This window comes from Euprymna scolopes, chromosome 15, assembly GCF_053919585.1.
Source record: "Euprymna scolopes isolate OS-2025 chromosome 15, ASM5391958v1, whole genome shotgun sequence".
NCBI lineage: Eukaryota > Metazoa > Mollusca > Cephalopoda > Sepiida > Sepiolidae > Euprymna > Euprymna scolopes.
In genome coordinates this window covers 42,074,374-42,097,661 of record NC_136496.1, presented here as the reverse complement: position 1 = coordinate 42,097,661, position 23,288 = coordinate 42,074,374, and the positions used below count along the sequence as shown (strand labels likewise).

The following is a 23,288-nucleotide window of genomic DNA, read 5'->3' as shown; positions in this document are numbered from 1 at the left end:
CAATTGCTCTTGACATATGAAAGGTCTTCGATAAGGTATAGCATAAGAGCCTCCTTCACAAGATTTCCAGCTATGGTATAACTGGAAATGTTTTCTCAATTGTTAAATCATTTCTCTCTGATAGGCTCATAAGAGTAGTGGTTGATGGGCAGAAATCAGAGGTCCACAGTATTTATGCTGGAGTCCCTCAGGGGTCAATCTTGGGTCCAACTCTCTTCCTGATCTACATCAATGATCTCCCAAAAAACATACTTAAATCATTCGATGACATCTATGCGAATGACATGACAATCTATAGCAACACATCAAAGGCCGTAAATGACAAAGTTCTCCCTGATTCTCTCTCCTCTGATCTTGAGCGTGTGGTACAGTGGGGGAAGAGGTGGCTGGTTACTTCAAATGCATCTAAAACCAAGCTCCTATCTTTACATCATAAACGTTCTGATCCCCATCTGGCATCAATTGAAATGGATGGCTCTCGTCTAGAGGAGGCTCAATGTTTTGATAAGCTTCTGGGATTAAAGTTTTCTCCTGACCTGAAATGGAACACGCACATCAAGTCTGTTGCCAAGGTCGCTGGAAAAATGGTAGGATCCTTCTTTCGCTCAAGAAGATATCTCACAGTTGATGCAATTCTTTATCTGTATAAAAGCCAAGTACGTTCAAGGATGGAGTACTGCTGCCACATCTTGTCAGGAGCTGCTAAAAACAGCCTATCCTGCCTTGACAGAGTACAAAATAGACTTCTTGGCCTAGTTGGAGACGCCCTTTTCTCTTCCCTGCAACCTCTCTCCCACAGAAGAGACGTTGCGGGCCTGTCCTTGTTTTATCGTTATTTCCATGGCAGGTGCTCGTCTGAGCTCCAATCTCTGGCCCCCTCTCGCCAATCTTTCGCGAAAACACCCGTCTAGCTGAACCACTGTCAATAATTTTCCCCATTGTTTATCTGTGCCTAAATCACAACGTAGATTCCATGAACAAAGCTATTTTCTTAGAAGTGCACGCCTGTGGAGCTCTTTTCCGTTTGCCTGTTTCCAATCTACAACTTGGATGTCTTCAAGTCCAACATAAACAAATTCCTGATAAACCGCCCCCTTAAGTAAGACACTTTATCAAATCTCCATTACTAACGAATACAACGATATTATGTCATTGACTACTGTACACACAAAAACCCCTTATCCCCGAGTGGCTTCCGGGCCTTGATAATGGTGACTCCCATGTAAAAAAGAGCCATGTACGTTCTTAAATAGATTACTAGAAAAGTGCCACGCATGTTTTCCTGCTTGACAAAGTACAAAATTGACTTTAAAATGTAGACGATTTCTTCTATATAAACCCTGTCTCACAAAACGACGCTGATAGTGTTTCTGTACTTTATCTTTGTTTACTTAGTGATTCTAATAATATCCCAAAGAAACGCAATTTTCCCATCTTCGAATCAATTAACTGAAACGATTCTTTCTTTTAAAAGACATTAAAGCAAAATAATTGCTTGTTTGTAAAAATAAGAATAACATTACTATACAATGCAATTAAGTTTTATTTGCATCTTTTTAAAAAAGTTTTCCTCCCAAAAGCAATACAATTAAATCAAAAACACTATTATACACCAGGTAATCTTCATATTTATGAAATTGGCAACATAATTATGAGATGATATGTAATGGACTATGGTTGGTTTATATTTTACATCCGAATTCATACTTACAAAATTACTACATGCATACAATTACTTCTTAATCCTTACTAAATAATAGATGGTGTGTTTTTTACTACCCCGAACCCCGGGCAACGTCGAATAACTCTTCTAGTCATTGATAAATAAGAAAATAGATTTACATTATAAGCCATTAGAATACTTTTAAATTCTGTTAACATTTTTATTTAACTATTTTTTCTTTCTGAATCTTTAACATTTCTCGTTCAAAGACATTAAATGCTTTTAAGCATTTAACGTTTTAATATTTGAAAAATGGAAATGGATTAACTTTAGACGTCTTCGCAGCAGTTGAGCGAGTTCAAAGTGGCGGGAGTAAGAGAGAGAGAGAAGGAAGAAATGGTACGGAGAAAATAAGTATGGGATCGTTTGTGCTATATTAATAATTTATACAAACACCTTAAGTGCGAGCTTAGGTTGAATATTTTTTACTCTAAATTTCTTACAAACCTTTGAACTTACCTCGAACATATTCACCTGATGTTGCTGACGCCAGTCTTGATCATAGATACTGTTTATGGCGTATATCATTCATAATTTTGTCATCAATCACTTGCTTACTTTGAGCCAGCTCGTTTAACTCGTTAGTATAATGGTCCTCACAAGTCATTGTTTTGATACAAATTACTGTACCAGGTCAATTCCCAGAACTGTTGACTTTAGAACCTCCCAATATCCCCTAAAAATAAAACTTAAATGTTATGTATTTGAATAATAAGAAGTAATTATTGACCTTTGCTTGCATGGGATAAACATATCTTCTTTGCATTCCAACAGTCGTCATTCGATGGAATTTTTGCAACTTCCATTAATTGCATCTTCCCCAAGTCCTTCTTTTTCAGTTCTTATAATATACTAAATAACTATATTTGTGTATCTATATATTTTTTTTATAGTTGTGCCCTGTTACTCACAAAGATCACATTATTAAGATAAAACCTTATTAAAAATCAATCATTATTTTCATGTTTTTAATGTGTAGAACTTTAATTTCGTATACGATGATAATTTATATAGCACATACTTGTTAATGCAATTTAATTTTCATAAACAAAAGCAATTCATCAGACAATAATAAAATTGCAAGATGCGTTTTATTGATTGTGTTTAAAATTTATTCTTCATAGTACAAATACAAGCGTAATCATTATCTTTAATTCTAAATGATAGCATAAATTAGAACACTATATGTTATATTTATCTAGTGAATATACAAATAACATTTTACTCTTCCGATTTATATACACAGTCATTTAAACATCCTTCCTTTAAATATTTGATTGTTCAAAGAGAACACGTATTTATTAATGAGTATCATTCTGCAAATAAAAGTAAACCAAATTGATGCCATAGTGAATGGATATAACCAAAGTTTATCTTCTTATTCCTTGCCCCATCTTTCGGCGTATGTATCCCTGTCTCTTTCTGTGGGAGAACAAAAACTCATCACATAATTATGTGTGGCAACACTTACCTCAGTTCTCGATTTTAGAAGACATTTTTTAATAGTTTTTCTGGGTAGTTAATAATTATCCCGTGTGGTTGTACATTTGTATATTATACAAGCGTGCACACTTACAAACACATATCTGTACATACATCACGTCTTTTAACATGACAGTTTAGAGATAATACATACTTCTATATCCTTCTCGTACTCTGGTGATGTCCCGCTGAATATTCAATTGACAATTAATATATTACATGGATTATATTTTTTACTTAACTTCATGTTACTCTAAGTTTATGAATCAGACCATAAATCAATAACGTCATTATTAAGGATAGACATAATTGACACCGTGCAACGCTGGATATTCCTTGGTAATATTATATAAATTGAAACGGGATGTTGATGGATTTTCGATGTTTGGCTTATGTTTGGCTGCCATTTTTATTCTATCTCTCAGTCGCGTTTGGGTGTTTTGACTTTGGAACTTGTTTTCGTTCAAAGGAGTCCTACCATTTACGTTGTTGTGGCGACGTGGGTGAAACGTGGAATATTCTATGTAGCTTAATTGCCATAAATATTTTTATAACTTACTATGTATATATCTATCTATCTATCTATATCTATCTATCTATCTATCTATCTATCTATCTATATATATATATATATATATATATATATATATGCATATATAAAAGTGAACGTGTGTGTGTGTTTGTGTATGTGTGTGTGTCTGCCTACATTTCTATACGCAACACTCTGTCAATTTTTAGTTTACAGACTCGAAATTTGATATACAGGGTACTGAGATTTGGAATAATCGATGTGATCGGTTTTTGGCCAGAAAATTGGCGATTAAGGGGTCAAAGTTCAACGATTTGACCTTGGAGAACTCTACCAAACTTTTCCGGCAATTTTGGATCTACGCACTTGAAATTTTAAATATGGATTCCTTGGACATAGATCTAACTTAATAACTTGATTTGCGCCCCCAAAAATAAATAGGGGTCGAAGTTTAAAAAATTGGCCAGTTATTTATTTACTTTTTTTGCTCAACATACATCTCCAAATACCCGGGCAACGCCGGGCATCAATGCTCATGCTAGTATATATATATATATATATATATATATATATATATATATATATATATATATATATTAGCAGGGAGGTCTTCCATTAAATGAGGGTCAACAAATATGCCAATCTCCTATACTTTTATTGCCATCAAAATCGGTGAAATTGCCAATAATTTAATCAAATCGCAGTAAATTGCGAGAAAGTTTCACATGATTCCCCGCAGTAACTTTTACTGTAGAGAATCTGCTGTTGACTTTATGAAATTATCTTCACTTAAGGTTGAATTAATGTGCGAAAGTCAAGTAGCAGGTTCAATTGTACTATAAACAGAAACATTAAGCTCGAACGCATATCTTTTTTTAGAGGACCAACTGTTGATTTTGAGAAATTATTTACACATAATCAATTGAAATAAAGTTAAAAGTAAAAAATCAAATATCGTGGTTCAGTTGTGCTCTAGAAAGAGACGGTTATTTCGAATGAGTCATTGCCCTCTAATAGATTCTAGGCTAGATTTTATGAGCTGAGCCTTTCTTTGTGTGCTTCTCAAATGCATTGTGGTGTTAGGTTGTATAAAAATTAACTTTGGTTAAAATCAGTCTTTCCACTTAAATCGGATTTTTCGATTATCGATTGTTGATACTTGATCCATTTTGGTATAAAACTTACTAACACTTCAAGACACATCAAACACCCCCGTGAATTCTTTTTAAAGATCGGCCCATCCGTCTCCAAATGCACAGAAAACGAACTCTCTCAAGTGTCATATATATATATATATATATATATATATATATATATATATATATATATATATACTCGTGAGCAAAAAAAAAATGGGCCAAACAAATTTTGCATATTTTATTGCACTAAAAGTTATATTGAACAAAGAACGATTAAACAAGAAAACTTAAACTAGACTAATAAAACAGAACAAGACATTTACTTTAATAATTGCATAGTATGGAATCGCATTCCCTTTTGATTTCTTTAAAAGATCAATCCTTTTAGACATGATCTCAGCCAAAGTATAACACTGTGAAGAGGAACTGCTATTCCATTCTCTTTGCACAGCTTCTCACAGTTTGTCAGTGTTCGAAAACGTTCTTCCAGCCAATGCATGATATATTATGGACCAAATATTCTCGATTGGGTTTAAATCGAGGCTTTTACATGGATAAAACATCACATCAATTGAATTATCAGAAAAACATTTTTGTAATTTTAGCAGTGTGTGCAGAGGCATTATCATGTTGAAAAATAATGTTCTGAGATATTCCCAGCTTCTAGATACTTGGTAACAGTACTGTTTCTAATATTCGAATATATTTCTTTGCATTGATTGACTTCTCACATTTGATAAGTTCCCCAACTCCTGCTGCAGTAAAAATTCCCCATACCAGTATCCCTCCATTCTCAGGTTTAACTGTCCTTTTACTGCAACGTGACTAAAATCTTTCTCCAGTTCTTCGATTGTACCGTTTGGGAGAATCACTTACCAGACAAAATCTTGATTCATTTGACCAGAAAACATTCCTGAGCCAGTCTGTATCTTTCTTGCCATAACACGATAAAAATCTCTTTCTATCCCTGATGTTTTTCTTATATAAAAATGACTTCTTTGCACACCTTTTAGAAGAAAATACCACTTATATTATTCGTCTAGATATTATATATCTAGAAAGAGAATTTCCAGGCCGTTTTGCATTCTTTGCTAAGGTCAATATAAGCTTTCTTTCGATCCTTCAAAACAGTTAATTTAAGCTTGTGGTCGTCCTTCATAATGAATGCTTTAGGGCGACCAGATCCAGATTTCCTTTTTACCGAGCGTTCGACTTCAAACTTTTGACCAATTCGCTTCACTGCTGAAAGAGATGTTTTCACATTTTCTTTTATGAAAATATAAAAAAATCAGCTTGCAAGTCATTTTGGACTGCCTTAATCCTGCAATTTGTTTTTTTTTATATCCTCGCCAAGATGCGGTCTTACCATTTTTAGAATTAATTTTTCCATTTATTATTGTGTTATAATAATAATGATCTGCAAAATAAAAATTTTCTGTTTAAATTAACAAAAATTAATGGAAAAATATTGAAAAAATCGATTTCTTCCTTCATTCAGTCTTGGCCAATATTTTTGCTCATGAGTATATATATATATATATATATATATATATATATATATATATATATATATATATATATATATATATATATACTAGCAAAAGTGCCCGTCGTTGACTGAGCTCAAACAACGCCTACATAAAATAGACTCTGATGTACGAAAGTATGATAGGTTATGAAAACGAATGGTTATAAAGAGATAGCTTCGAATTTAGGGATATCAAAACCAAAGCAAAATATGATGAAAGTAAAAATAAAATAGATAAACCCCATAATTTATTATACCATACCTGTTCACACTGAAGCACTTATCACAATATTATGTGGATCTAAATTAAAAAAAAACCTTGTTAAACTTTGTGGCATATTTCCATTCTATAAAAGTCAGGCGCGAACGAACACCCCATAATTTCATTATACCATATTTCTTCAAACTGAAACAAAATTATCAAAGTATACTTACGCAGATAGATATGAAACGTCTTTATTAAAGTTTGTGCCTATTTCCATTCTATGGAGGCCAGGCGCGAACGCAGACACCACAATTTTATTATACCATCCCTAATTAAGTTAAACACACTTATCAAAGTATTCGTATGTACATCTATATCAAAAACACTTGTAAACGTTGTTTTATTTTAATTTTTAATTTTTTATTTCCATACTTTGTGGACCAGACGCGTACGAAGACCCCACAAGTTTCATGAATCATCATTATGCCAGATCAAACATATCCATTTCTGTGTCTGGATACATCTTCTATCATTATATGTGATCAGTTTTCTATAATAGTCAACCATATAGGAGCCGATTCGTGACAAGACACACACGCAGATGCTCAGCTTTATATATATATATATATATATATATATATATATATATATATATATATATATATAGCGTTTTGATCATATTATATATAAAAAATTACAAAGGAACTAAATAAACACACGTTGCCTTATTATTTTATCACATTCGATTAACGTTCAAATTTTTCCTACCTGCCATGATAATTATTCATCTAGATATAAATTTTTCGTTTAACTTTTAAATTCTCGAAAACAGTCACGTCAGCGACAGTTTTGATCTTGTAAATATGAAATATAGCATTCTGTTGCCAATTATCAAAGAGCAAGGTGTAGTATCTGCTCTGATACTACTTTTCATCTCAATTCTTTTCCTTCAATAAAGGAGGCATTCTTGACTGAAGTAATTCGTATTCGTGTCCCCGCCCCGAAAGCTATGTTATAATGAGCTAAATTAAAAGCCGAACTTATGTCAAACTCTCCCTTTGCGGTGAAAAAATAAAGAGGGACACAAAAACGCTAAAAATCGCAAGAATTTCAAATTCTATCGTCTACCGAAAAGTCTCTCTTACTTTTCGTTAAAGAGTTAAATAACTAAGGCCGAAACCGAATATAAAAATAAAAATAATAGACCAGATTTTTTGTTTAAGCTTGTTACAAAGGTAATATCTTTCGTATCCATGAGCAAAGCTTCTTTCTTAGAACTGCACGCCAGTTGAACTCTCTGCCGCTTGCCTGTTTCCCACCTGACTACAACTTGGACGTCTTCAAGTCCAACATAAACAAACTCCTGACAAACCACCCCCTTAAGTAAGACACAATATCAAACCCCCCAATACTAATGATTACTACAATACTATCTCATTGATTACTGTACACGCAATAACCCTTATCCCTGAGTGGCCTTCGGGTGACCCCCATGTAAAAAAAAGTATTAGTTGGGTTCTTCGAACTACTGTTCTCACCTTGAATATAATATTTACAACGTTTTGATCTGGGGTTTCATCGACCAAAACGTTGTAAATATTACATGATTACTTCTTGATTTGTATCTTTCTGAACTCGGAAATATTTCCGTCGAATTTGAGAATATGCACAGAATTTCGAAGGAGGTTTTTATTTAATCCATAGGATTATCTCGTTCCATCAGCCATGACTGGGCAAATGCTATAAGTAATTCGCCATTGTATTTGAAATGTAAGCCGCACTGATGATTGACTTTCAACTCCCAGAAAAAATGTAACTTATTAATGAATCTACCAAGTACTTTATCCATTACGCCAGAGGCCCTTACCCAAGGTATTCTGGCCGTAATTCCGTGCAGATTCCCTAGTTAGACAGAAAGATTCAGGAGTTTGGCAAGATACACCTGAAGAGCGTCGAAAGTTCCATCGACCAAAACGTTGTGAAAATAACGCATGAGAATAGAAGTTAGTAGAATTCAAATTATATGAATAATCAATTTTCAGCTATAAATTCAGAAATTAAATTTCATTTGATTTCTCAATTTTATGTATTGTTTTCTCATTTGATTAATCCGTATTTGAAATATACACTTGAGAAAATTCTGAATTTAATGTTACAAGGAAAATAATGGTGGCGATTAAATAAATGAGAAAACTGCAAACCATAAAGAACTAACAAAGCATGCAAAATTATTGAATATTTTAATAGTTTTTCATGAGATTCAACAAAGGTTCGAATACGGTCTCGGCAGAATTTGTGGCGTAGATGAAATCCAAATGACCATAATAAGAAACGTGTTTCTTGGACACCACATTTGGCAACTCGGACATCAAACGCCCTAGGTCCTTGAATAAAAGAAATAACAGAAAGATTTAGTAATGAATGATGTCATTAACTATATTTTTTATTCTATGTTACTGTTAAAGATATGTAAGAATGTTGTCATTGTTATTGAAAATTATTTTGTTAATGTTTAGTTTCTTAATTGCGTTTCTAGTATATGAAGGTTATGCTTTTTAGTGGTATGTTCAAGAATAGATGTGTTGTCTACTAAAACGCTTCGGAATTGGAAGAAGGGCAAGACTGTTGGTCAGTAAGGTGTTTAGCGCTGGCTTTGTTGCCAGAAAGTTACGTGCTTTATCTCTTGATACATTCATAGTAGCCAAGCCTATGTATATGTGTTCAATCAATATCAGAGGTAAATTTTCTCAATGGACACTTAAACTCACATGTAAGTTTTATCCTATACTAAACTAAAACTAATAGGAGAAAAGTTTTTAGTATTAAGTTTTGATCGTTTAAATTTATTATATAAATAATTATTTTATTTTATTTTAGCGTCTATTGAAAGTGTCTTTGGATTAATTATATTTTTTTAATGAATTTTCATTAATTTTATTGTGAATCTTGTTAATAGCATAATATATGAGGATCGTTCTTAACCTAATGAGTTCTATTTTTGAACTTACAAAATACTGAAGAGCTACGAAGGCGTGAGTGGTATCATTAAACGGGCGATCTTTTGTGCATCAGAATTTATTTTTCTACGCCCCTCTTATGTATTTGTGAAGGTGTGGGTACTGTATTTTTATGGATATTATTTTAAAATTTCTAATTGTTTGGTTAATCATGTAGTTAGGGAAGCCATTTTGTATTAGAGTATTTAATATTGATAAATTAACGCTGCAAATTGTTGGGGGAAATTAATAGGTATAGAATAATAGCTATTTTGTTTTGGAAGCGACATCCACTTATGTAGTTAAAGGTACAAAGAGTATAATTATTATTAGTTTTTTAAATGTTGATGCAGAGAATTCATTAATATTATTGGGAATTTATATGTGTTTAATTATTTTGTGAATTTAAGAACTGAATTATCTTTTTAAATTGTTTGCAACTTGTTAATTTCATTGTTGTTTTTGGTAAGAATTATGTTTTTGGTAAGAATACAACGTAAGTAGATTGATGATTTTAAAGGGTTAAAAATTCTATTTCCGAAATTACACATATATTGGATCTAACATAACATCCATACTGATGTAGATCCGTGCTAGGGGTTACAAATGAAAGAAACCACAAGTAGTGTAAAGTGTATAAAATATAATATGTTTTTATCTTAAAAAAATACACGAGCCACTAAAGTGGTATGAGAGGAACGTCTTCGTAGCAGGCGGTTTAACATGGTATTTAGTCTCTGAAACTAGTGGTATTCGTAGGACTGGTTGGTTCCACTTCATTCTCAAATATGGGTGATTTGTACCCCACAACACATACCAACACCATCTTTTTCGTGTGTGCATTTTGTCATGATGGTCGTAAATGGTACAAATGTAACATATTATTAATTATATAAATTATTCTATCTTATTTATTAACGGAAAATACTTATATAAATATTGCAAAATCTTTAATGTAAATCATAACTGACGTTATATCGAGATAGATCTGAATGTACTGGGGTCAAAAGTGGCTATGGTAGTTATATCAACCGGTGCTTCCTAGAAACAAGAAAACTAAGACATTTTAAAAGGATCAAAACCAAATATGTAGACAAAAATTTTCTATATTATTTAATAATGATAATAATAATAATGATAATATATATATATATATATATATATATATATATATATATTAGTGGCCTGGAAAGACAACATGGGAGACAACGAAGCAAAAAAAATTATAAAACCTAAGCAAAATCCATTTCAAAGCAGTAAAACCAAAGTTGGCTTGCGAGGACACTATATATACAAATGTAGACAAATTTTCGAATATTTTATTGGTTTGAAAAAATATGACCATTGTTTTCTAAATGTCATAAAATTATAACCATAGTATAGCATAGTATAATCTTCAAAAAGCCTGCAAAATTTTATGTAGTTTCGTTCCATATAACCAAAGACATGAGCATTTCAATATTGATTTTGCTCCAAATACCACCTTTTGGGGCAGTTTTATACGTTCTAAATCTCGGCTACTATTGATCAGAATTTAAAAAAAATGAAAAGCCGTTGGAAAGATAATAGCCTGAACTGTCTAGTGGGCTATTTTACCTTACTGTCGCATATTAAAAGGCTGATCCATTATCTAGAGCCTATTTTTGCATTTTTTTTAACAGCCATTAAAAGTTTCGGTAAAGGTACAGTATCTCTCCACCCTCAAAACATCCTTTAAAATTATCCTTCTTAAAGATTTCCAAGGGTGCGAGTATTAATTAAAAATATGTTGCGGGTAGTAATTAAAAATATGTTGCGCGTACAACAATGGCCAGCACTTATAACAAAGAATTGCAAATGGCTATAAATTAGGTGTTCATTTTACGTTAAATTAATATAGGAAAGTGATTCCCTACTTTTAATTCTATAATTTGTTCATATCTTGGAAACTGCTCATATTCTGAAATTTTAAACTTTATTTTCGTTTTCAGCACCTTCAAAAACCCACAATAGTAGTAATTTTAAGGAGGTTTTGAGAGTGGAAAGATACTGCAACTTTACCAATGTTTCAATCGTAGTCACTTGCTTACCCGGTATTGCATATGAATTACGAAATATCTGGTATTTCCCCCAAACCCTTTCCTTTGCGAAGGGGAGACTAAAACTCGCTGCTATGGTTTAAAATGATCTAAAATAACAGCGAGGGGAGAATTGATTCCAAATATTTCTCATGTTTTATATCTCTCTCTTGTTTTGTTTTCATATATAAAGTAAATTTCACAGTGTTTAAGGATTATTTGATACTGGAGATATTCATAATCGTACCCTATTTTCAAAAGAGGAGAGATAACATATGAGGAATATTTGGAGTCAAGTCTCTCCTTGCTGTTATTTCAAATCCTTGAAACCATAGCAACAAGTTTTAGTTTCCCCTCCACTAAGGGCAGAGCTTTTTGGGTATATATATATATATATATATATATATATATATTTACCAGTGGTGAAAAAACCGGACTAGAGTGCTCAATGTGTAGCCAGAGCAGTATATATAGAAATTTATTACTGTGAGTCAAGAATAAGTTTACATTACATATTGTTACAGCTAGGGGAAAATCCTAAAAAAAAGAGGAAATATCCAACTAGAATCGTCAGAATTCATAGATGGACTAAGTTATAATATCAAATAAGAATGGAAAAATCGTAGATGAAGAGGAGTAAGAAAAAAAGGGGGAGTGGAAGGGAGATGACCTTGGAATTTAAAGTAGTAGGAGTGTATATAATAAGAGGGGGGGGTTTATAATTAAATATTAATTATGTGTTAATTCTTATATACGTTTTTCCAGTCTATAACGGTTTAAAATTAAAAGACGCTATTCTTATTTATAACGGCATAAGTAACAGTTAATTTAAAGGATCACCATGGCAACAGGTTGCAGAGTTAATGTTCGTGGGTGTGGTGTGGTGGGAGGAGGAAAGAACGGGTGTAAAATGGGGTTTAAAATTATTTAGGCGGAGGAGAGAGACTGAAAAAAATATTTATAGTTTATTATTTATTATTAATTAATTTTTGACTTGTCAGACGTTATAGTTGAAAAAAAAAGGAAAGAAAAAGAGAAGGAAAATAGGGGGATAAATTAATGAATTATACGTTACAGGTTTATTTTGATAGTATAATAATAGGTAAGAATATCAGTAAGTTAATAAAATAATAAATTAAAAAATAAAAATTATTAAGGAATGTTTATGATAATAAACACACATATAAATACACATACACTCGTACACATGTACAACGTACGGACACACATCAATGGGGGAAGAGCACATGGCTAAGTATATATAAAAACACAAATACGTAAACATAAATATATATATATACATACATATACATGCGAAATTATAAAAACATTATAATAAATATATGCATACACGTATATATATATATATATATATATATATATATATATATATATATATATATATAATTAAATTACACGGGCAGGGAGAAATTATACGTTACAGGTTTATTTTGATAAAATAAAATAGGTGAGAATGTCAGTAAGTAACTTAAATAATAGATTAATAAAATTAAGGAAAAGTTTATGATAAGTTAACAACTCACATACACAAATACAAACACACGCATACATATGTACAGCATATGCACACACGTCAATGGAGGAAGAGCACATACCTGAGTATATATATATATATATATATTTATATATATATATATATATATATATACACAAATACGTAAATATACACACATATATACATATACACATACCTATACACGCATATATATGAATAAATATATACATACATACAAATACACACACAAACACACACACATATATATATATTTTATGACATTATATATATATATATATATATATATATATATATATATATATATATATATATATATATATAAATTAGCCGGGCGGGGAGGGATTGAAAAATATTTTTTTTTTTTATAATTATTTATTATTTATTAATTTTTTAATTTTCGGGCGTTGTAGTTGAAAGAAAGAGAGAAGGAAAATAGGAGGATAAATTAATGAATTATAAAATTAGGAAGGAATTATAGGAGGATAAATTAATGAATTATAAAATTAGGAAGGAAAATAGGAGGATAAATTAATGAATTATTATGGGGTGAGGTTGTCTCGGGTAAGTAATAGATAGTGGTTAGTTAGTGAAGTACTGTTGGGGTGGTTGGGTTATTTAGGGAGCATTTATGCACCCTAAATTTGTTTTGGACGTAGTGCTTGAGAGGCCAATGTAAATGTTTTTGTTTTGCAGGTCTTCAGCAGGGACAATAGTTGATTTGTAAACCACATTTGTTGAGAGACACTTTTTTGGAGCGGGCATTGGGGTTTGTTAAGGCAGTTACAGTTATTTTTACTATTGTTATTATAGTTGTGGTTATTTAGTATATTATTGTTGTGGTTTTTTATTTTATTTTCTAGATTAGTTGTACAACTGTAGCTAAGCTTAATAGTGATCTTATTAAAAGTTTTATGTAGAATATTACTAGGGCGGAAGTGATGGTTAAGAAGCATGAAGAATTTTTTACCTAATTTAGTTTTTATCATATTATTATAGGGAGGGTTAAACCAGAGGACTTTGCGGGATCTGTTATTCCTATTTGTATTGTTGGGTTTATTAGGGTCCAATAACGTGATATTATGGTTGGGATATCCAGATTCCTTTAAAGGAGTTTTAAAGAAGGGTTTGTGTAGGTTAAAAATGCTGGAGTTAGATGAGTTTGTGCTAAGCCTTTTTTCTATTGATTTAGGGACATGTGTAATAATGTGTTTCGCGTGGTTGGACATAGGGTGTATATATAGTGGGTATGTATTATTTTTAGTGTATGGTTCGTAGGTATTATTAGGGAGGTTAAAGGTAACATCTAGAAAGTTTACTGTTTTTAAGTTGGAAGTTACTTCAATCTTTAGATCCATATTCTTCAATTCCCTGATGATGTTCTTTTTAATGCCTTTGCACTTTGGGCCGTTTGCGTTTTCAACAATGATGAGGCCATCATCTCTGTAAAGTCCCATGATTTTGTTGTGAGATTGTATAGGATTAAAAGGCCTACTAAGTCAGTGGCCTCAGCTGCATCGTGCACCCATCGCAAGGTCGAAGGAGGTAGGTTGGTCTTTTTTAGTCCATTGGGAGTCCTGCCTTAGTAGGACAGTTTTACGGCATTTCATAATGATGTCAGTTTCGAATGGTTGAATATCGGAGTAGGTAGAAGCAAAATCCAAGACAGTGTCATAAAGGCGTTTAGAAATATAAGGGTAGTAATTAATTATGTCAAATTGGATGAATGCAGCCTTGTTCTTGTTAGGTATCATTTTAAACTAATTAATAGTTTCTTCGGTGTTAATCCACTAGGAAAGGTTGAATTTATTTTTAATTTTTTAATTTATTATTTTATTAACATACTGATATTCTTACCTATTATTATACTATCAAAATAAACCTGTAACGTGTACTTCATTAATTTATCCCCCTATTTTCCTTCTCTTTTTCTTTCCTTTTTTCTTTCAACTATAACGTCCGACAAGTCAAAAATTAATTAATAATAAATAATAAACAATAAATATTTTTCAATCCCTCTCCGCCCGGCTAAATCATTTTAAACCCCATTTTCAATCCGTTCTTTCCTCCTCCCACCACACTACGCACACTAACATTAACTCTGCAACCTGTTGCCATGGTGATCCTTTAAATTAACTGTTACTTATGCCGTTATAAATAAGAATAGCGTCTTTTAATTTTAAACCGTTATAGACTGGAAAAACGTACATAAGAATTAACACATAATTAATATTTAATTATAAACCCCCCTCTTATTATATACACTCCTACTACTTTAAATTCCAAGGTCATCTCCCTTCCACTCCCCCTTCTTTTTTTAACTTCCCTTCATCTACGATTTTTCCATTCTTATTTGATATTATAACTTAGTCCATCTATGAATTCTGACGATGCTAGTTGGATATTTCCTCTTCTTTTTGAGGATTTTCCCCTAGCTTAAACAATATGTAAACCCATTCTTGACTCACAGTAATAAATTTCATATATATATATATATATATATATATATATATATGTGTGTGTGTGTGTGTGTACATTAAAATAATTTCATATTTACACATATACGCATATACAATTTCGCTTATTAATAAATAATGTGTGCATGCATGTTTTCAAATATATATTGTTACGTTTACCTTTGGATCAGTAATGGTATCTTGCCCTCCGCTGAAAATGGCAGTCGGCACATTCATCTGAGAAAATTTAATTTCTGGTGGATACCACTAAAAAAGAGCAATGCCTATTTTATTTACTAGAAGTTCATTACAAAATTTGTGACAGATTGCAGTATTGTTAGCCTGCTGTAAAAATCAATTAGCTCTACTTACCGGCGCTTGTTTCCATGTTATTTTTAACCATTTCGTTTGTTTCTTTATACATGGGATTTGGGAGTTACATTTCATGATTAAAATACCGGACGATGATTAAATTATTAAATCTAATATATATAAAGCAGTAACTATTTGAAACATACTGCTGTTTTAATATGGAAAGTGTAAGCAGCTTCTTCACTTTCCGTTTTAATATATGAGGACTTACTAAGAATTTCAAAGCCTCTTTAAATGACTATCCGACAGCTTAAATTATTTCAAATTTCTATTAAATTTTGAATGTTACCGAAATAATTCATGATATTTCGTAAAATTTTAACAGAAATTAAAGCGGCGATTTTTACGACGAGACTGAAATTTTTGCTGTGTATTTAATTTCACTTTTAGTTCTAAATTTTAAAAAATATTTGTCGTTAAAAAATGTTAAGAATAATGCCAATAATTTTAAATGCGAAATTACTTTTATTCAATTCGTTTTTAAAATATTCCAATCTCTGCAAACGAATTATAAACTGGACAGAAAATTTAGATAACGCAGGCACTTGGAAGGGAACCAAAAACAAATGCAGTGAATGCAGAAGACGACATTAGAGCTATAACATTAATTGAAGAAATCTATTAGAAAACCATATCTACTATACAGACTTTAGTCTTTGATAAATCTCGGTAATAATTTTATTATCTCTTTTAAGTGGTGATTTAAATGTTACGTTTTTGAATAATTATGCAATTATTAGTAAAAACTAGGTAGTTTGATGATTTCAATATCTTAATGCATTAAATTACTGATTACATTTGAAATAGTTTCAGAAAATGATATCTAACAATCAAAAGTTCCGTAAAATTAATTTCGTAAACTTTCAAATTTGACTGAATTTATATATTTATACATAATCACGTTGATACACCGGTTCTCGCCTGACCACCGGATTTAATCAACGTTGAGCCTAGCTAGTGCCAGATGGGTGACTATTTGGGAATTCTAGGCACTGTATGGGCTCCCCGCTCATCTCGACATTATTTCTAGTCATCCTGTACCTCCACTTACTACTTGTATGCAACAGTTGACTCAGGAAACACGTGGTTGAAGACTGTGCAACTCTTGCCACACAAATATACCGCGCAGGCACCCTTACAATGGTATCCATAGTCTGTCAAGACTGAAGGAATCCACGATTACTATATTTTTCATTTGAATATTCGTTTTCAGACGTAATACATAGAGATAAAAACGAGGCTATAATCTTTCAAATACGACCAAATTTAATCCGGAAAATAATCAAATACTGTGAATCTTTATAAATATAAGCCTGTATAATGCACACCCACTGTTGTACAATACTAATAGATACAGAAACCGGTTATTTTGTTTTACTTTAAACTTCAAATTATATATAATAAAAAGTAAAAATTATGGCAATATGGCGTTATGTAGAAACATTCTTATTCATCTCAAATAACTAGTTGATAAGTACAAGTCATATGTTTGTTTAATTTTGAAAGAAACAATTCTAAACTTACCGAACCATATCTGGACACATTTTCTAAATGCGAAGGATATGCATATTTCGTAGATTTCGTCGACCGCATCAACTGCATATAAAAATTGCATTATGAATTATAATCATCAATAATGTTGTTAAGAGAAAATGAATTATAACTACTTCTAACCCGTGGGTGGATCCAAGCCAATGTCTTCCAGTGTGAAAATATTAATTTGTATTTTGTCCTAGCGTTATTACCTCCATAAATCTTCTCCTAACATTAAAAAAAAATCTTAGTTTTACAATGTCGAAAATATTATCAAATTATAGATAGCTTATTTATTTATTATTCCTTCTATATATCTTTCTACTTCTTTTCTTCTTCGTCTACTTCTTCTTACTATTATTTACGCAATACTAATAGACTTTGTAGCCTAGTAGGGGATGCTTCTATCTCTTCCCTGTAACCTCTTTCTCACAGAGGAGACGTTCCGAACCTGTTTCTGCTGTATCATTATTTTCATGGCAAGTATTCGTCTTAGCTTCAATCCATGCCCTCTACCAAATTCTCACGAAAACACCCGTCCAATTGAAACTACCATCAAGTATTTCCCCCACTCTTTATCTGTGCCTAAATCTAAACGTAGGTTCTATGAACAAAGCTACTCTCTTAGAACTGAACGCCTGTGAAATTATCTTCCGTTTCTCTGCTTTCCGGCTGACTACAATATTGTCGTTCCCACGTCCAACGTAAAAAAGTTCTTGATTAGCCGTTCCTCTTAAATAATCTAATTTACTTAATTTTCACTACTAACGATTAATACATTTTTCTGGTGACTACTGTACATTCATTAACCTTTATCCTCGAATGGTTTCCGGCCTTTTATATGTGGTGGCATCTTTGTAAAAACACTAGTAAATCCAATCTATATCAATAATTAGTCACCGGAAATAGTAGGTGATGTTCATGATTGACTGTAACATTAAGTCATCCAGATTTTAAGCTCGCTTCACTTCTTTCGATAAAATTTGCAAATCAGTTTATGATAATCAACAGTCACTTACCATTGATTTCCTGCTGATAGATAATAAGAAGGAATACTCCTTCCGCTCAAGATTCTAGTACTCTCCGCGCCCATAAGAGAAGAAGAGTCAAGAAATATTGAAATCTACATTTCTTGACTTTTCACGGCTATATAATAAGGTGAAACACCATATTTTTGCCCTAGTAGATTGTGAAATTTTAGTTTCATTGATGACTAATAGTGCCCAGAGGAGAAATTTTTAATAAAAACATATGGTATTCCCCGAAACTTGTGTTACAACAGAAAAAAAAAATTTCTGTTTTCGCAATAACTGTTTACCATTGACGTTTCGTTGACAACGATTTTTTGCGAATTTAGTAGAAATAATCCCCTCTTTATTTTAATAATTTCTGCTCTATTTCCGTCAATGTCTGGTTGGTACTTCTCTTCTACGATCTTTTCATGCCATAAATACTTCACGACCATTTTCTGTCTTACTAACTGATGTTGGTGCAATTGTTACTTAGAATGGAATTGTAGTTTCAGTTCCCTTTAATATATATATATATATATATATATATATATATATATATATATATATATATATATATATAAATCAATTTTCACCCCAAACAAGGCACATTGCCACTTTGAAGTAGGGGGCTACTATCGGGGAATAAGTTGTAGAGGCATTATGAAGGGAGATGAGTAGCAAGTTGTTTGTTCACATTACATTTCTGCATATCAGTACAGTTGGGAAAGCAGAATCCCGGAAATGAGTTTCAAAGTCTTGCAGTTCTTAGGAAGAAACTGTTGGAGTAAAAGGCTTTCTTACACCTAGGGATCTCTACTGTAAAGGGGTGGGACTTGGTTGGTTTGTCGGGGGTAGTACGCCGAGGAGGTACAAGTGCTTGTAGTTCGTCAGAGCATTCATTAAAATACTTGTAGAACAGGCAGAGGGATGCAACGTTTCGTCGATAGGACAGAGGCTGAAACCTAGATGACAGTTCAGGACCTATCAGGTGTGCGACTCTCTTTTGAACCCTGTCCAGGAGTGAGAGACAAGCAGCAGATGCACCAGCCCAAATGTAAAAAAGTACTCCATACATGGACGAATTGTGGCCTTATAGAGGTACAGGATACTTTTAGGCATAAGTAGTTTCCTAGCACGGTAGAGAAAGTTCACCTTCCTTACAGCAACCTTTGCAATGCTCTCAATGCATCGATTCCAGTTCATATTCCCTGTAAACGTTAGGTCGAGGAGTTTATAGGAAGTACTTTCAGATAATGTGTTCTTGGCCATTGCTATCGGTGGTAGACAAGGTTTCTTGTAGTTATTGAAGGAAACACGTTTAGTCTTGGCAGCAATGAATGTGACCATCCATTTTTGTCCTCATTCCACTACAGATTGGAGGTCATCCTCTAGTGTTTCTGCCATTTCCTTAGATAAGTTTTCATTTGTTTTCCCCTCGTGCCTGTTATAGAGAGTGGTGTTATCAGCAAATACACTCATCTCCGAAACTATTTCATCAGGGAGGTTATTTATGAATATCAAGAATAATAATAGTCCAAGGATAGACCCACGAAGTACTCCTGCATTCATATCATATTCTTTATATGTACAGCAACTTGGATTTTTCTCTTACTGAAGAAGGATTTAATGACATTATGTGTTTTCCAGTGATACTATATGATATGATTTTCCTTAGAATACCATTGTGCCATACTCTATCAAATGCTTTTGATATATCGAGAGCTACCGCTCTACCCTCTCCTGTTTTGTACAGTGAACGGTATATACGTTCAGAGATTACAGTTAAGATATCCGCTTTGGAACGGGCGTGCCTAACTTCATATTGTTTGTCGCCCAGGAGTTTAGCAACTTTTAGGTGTTGGACTAGAGCTTGATTAATTAAGGTCTCAAATATTTTGTCGAAAAGGAGGCTAATGCGGCAATAATTTAATGGATCAGTTCTTTCGCCAGAATTCTTGAAAACTGGTACCACAGAAGCAGTTTCCCAGCAGTCAGGAAAGCAAGATTCGTTAAAGCATTTGTTGTAAAGTTTGGAGAGAACTGGTGCATCCTCAGCGGAGCATTTTTTAATAGCACTACCGGGATGAGATCGGGTCCACATACTTTGAAGGGGTCTAGGTTTTTTATGATACCATGTACCTGAGAAGGGGTGATTTTCAGATCATCTAGTGTGGTGTCAGCCCGAAAAGAAAAGTCACGGAGAAAGTGGTTTGCCGGGTCCAATGTGAATTTAGAGGCAAACTGAATAGCAAGCATGTAAGCCGTCTAGGTTGCCGTGCAAGCAACCTCCTAATTGTTTAATAGTGGGGGAATCGTTGGCTGCCCATTTTAACTACACTGTTATAGATTTCCCAAAAATCACGGATTTCTAATTTCTGTGCTTCGATGCGTTTTCTGGTGGTTTCAGTGTAATCTGTTTTAGCTGTCGTTATTACTCTCTTAAAATTACTTCTAGCTTCTATATACTTCTGTTTGTTTGTACTGGACTTTTGCCGGTTGAATCTGCGTAACGCATGCTGCCTTTGAGCAACGGCAGCTGCAAAGCAGAAGTAAATTATTGGGAAGAGTGGGGCTTGCTATAGAATTTCTGTATGCGAACATGTGCTTCGATTGCAGTTTTGAACCATTCAGTAGTCTCATTTGCACACTGTTTCGCTGGAAGAGAAAAGATATTTTGCCATAGGACATCGTTGATGGGTTCCTGATGGCTTCCCAGTCAGCCTTTTTGTAATACCTCGTTGTTTTAAGCAGTGGGTCTTCAGTTTAAGGCCGAGAATTAAGGGTGATTTCTACCATTATCAAAGCGAGATCAGCATTCCCGAGTGGGATGTGGGCATTTGTTGTACAATCATCGGGAACTGTTGTCAGAAATAGATCTAGAAGTAAGGCATGTTGATATTGATGGTCTGGGGAACGTGTCGGAAACGTAACCGTCTGAGATAGGGAGTGAGATATAGAGAAGCTATGTGTTGTGCTACCAGCTGCGTCTGTGTAATTAGAGAATCCAAGCCAGTTACTGTGGTGGACATCGCAGTCACCAAATACATGTACTTGTGCGCTAGTATAGAGGAGAGTGCTATATCTATGCTGTCAGAGACTTGGTTTATTAGGGTCCAGTCCTGGGTTGAGGGAGAGCGGTAGAAAAATACAAGTAACTAATATTTCGTTGCATGTTTAGTCTGAAGCACATAAACGCTTGGTCGTCTACTTCTAGTTTTGTTTCTTTAGTCGGGGGAGTATGTTACGAATATAGACTCCAAGCCCATGCATATACCTGTCCGAATCCTTATGCGTATGTGTCTGTTGTTTTGAATCACAAAAGTGGAAATTTGCTCTCGAGAGCTCTTTCATGGAAATTCTTTTTGATATGTATTTCAATTTTAGTAGACTGATTGTACAAGCCCTTTCCCATGAGACATTCTCCAAACTATTTACTCATTAATAAGAAATTTCCGAGGTTTACCACAGTCTGATAATGATCTGGGTAGGTAAAGCCATGATTGAGTCCTTGTTAGTTTCATAGAAATATTGTTTTGTGGCTGGTACCAGTGCAATGCTGGTTATATTATAGGAGAGAAATAAAATTTGCAGACCCGAATAAACTAACGTATCATAGCAACAATAAACCTATCTCTTTGTACTTTACACTTTTTAGGCATAAGAATTTTCTATTGGCAAACTTTTAGCTGGCAAATCTTGCTAATAAATATAAAATAATATGGTTGAAGGTCTTATTTGAAATATTGAAATCCAGCTGGAATAAACTTAAATTTGTTTCCAATTTGGAATATCAGCTTGAATAAACTTATCTTTGTAAGCGAAGAAACTTTCAAAGATCTCTAATTCTCTTTGGAGAAAGATAATTCACGGTTTCTATTGCATTTAAAACTAACCTTTTCATCGATTTATACAATTATCCATTATTAATTGCTTATTTTCCTATCTCCTCTATTTTTACGCCCTCTATTCTTACTATTCTCATAAAATATGCATTTTGTATGCGAAAGCTGGCGAACTGTTAGTTGAGAGAGCTTTTGAAAGTAAATACTCTTTTTAAAAAAAAATTTAAAACCATTTATAAGTGTGTTACCTCGAACTATTTATATATATATATATATATATATATATATATATATATATATATATATATATATATTTGGACTATAGGGAGGGTGGGGAACTCTTGATGCCCATCTGAGTTAAATAGTCTGTAAAAGGATGGAGTTATGGACTGTGCATTGTCATGTTATATATATATATATATATATATATATATATATATATATATACTAGCAAAAGTACCCGTCGTTGACGGAGTTCAAAAACAGCTTACAGAAAATGGACTCTGATTTATTAAAGTATGACAGGTTATGAAAATGAATGCTTGTAAAGAGATAGCTTCGAATTTGGGGGTATCAAAACTAAAGCAAAATATGATGAAAGTAAAAATAAAATAGATAAACCCCATAATTTATTATACCATACCTATTCACACTGAAGCACTTATCACAATATTCTGTGGATCTATATTAAAAAAAACCTTGTTAAACTTTGTGACATATTCCCATTCTATGGAGGTCAGGCACGAATGAACACTCCATAATTTTATTATACCATATTTCTTCAAACTGAAACATAATTATCGCAGATAGATATGAAAAATCTTTATTATAATTATCGCAGATAGATATGAAAAGTCTTTATTAAAGTTTGCGCCTATT

General features: G+C 32.8%; 1 protein-coding gene across 3 annotated transcripts in view; it reads right to left on the bottom strand.

Annotated features, from left to right (window-relative positions):
• Window positions 1-8,823: 8,823 nt before the first annotated feature.
• The window catches only part of LOC145293790 (gastric triacylglycerol lipase-like), a 423,146-nt gene continuing 408,681 nt past the window's right edge, over window positions 8,824-23,288 (bottom strand). The window contains exons 8-10 of one of the 3 annotated variants that reach the window (XM_080140342.1): window positions 17,546-17,617; window positions 15,830-15,916; window positions 8,825-8,990 (exon numbers count right to left, since the gene is read on the bottom strand). In XM_080140342.1, coding sequence (XP_079996468.1) covers window positions 8,847-8,990; window positions 15,830-15,916; window positions 17,546-17,617 — 303 coding nt within the window. In that variant the 3' untranslated portion in view covers window positions 8,825-8,846. Of the gene's footprint in view, window positions 8,991-15,829; window positions 15,917-17,545; window positions 17,618-23,288 lie in introns of all 3 variants that reach the window. The other 2 variants (XM_080140343.1, XM_080140344.1) reach the window with 2 other exon arrangements.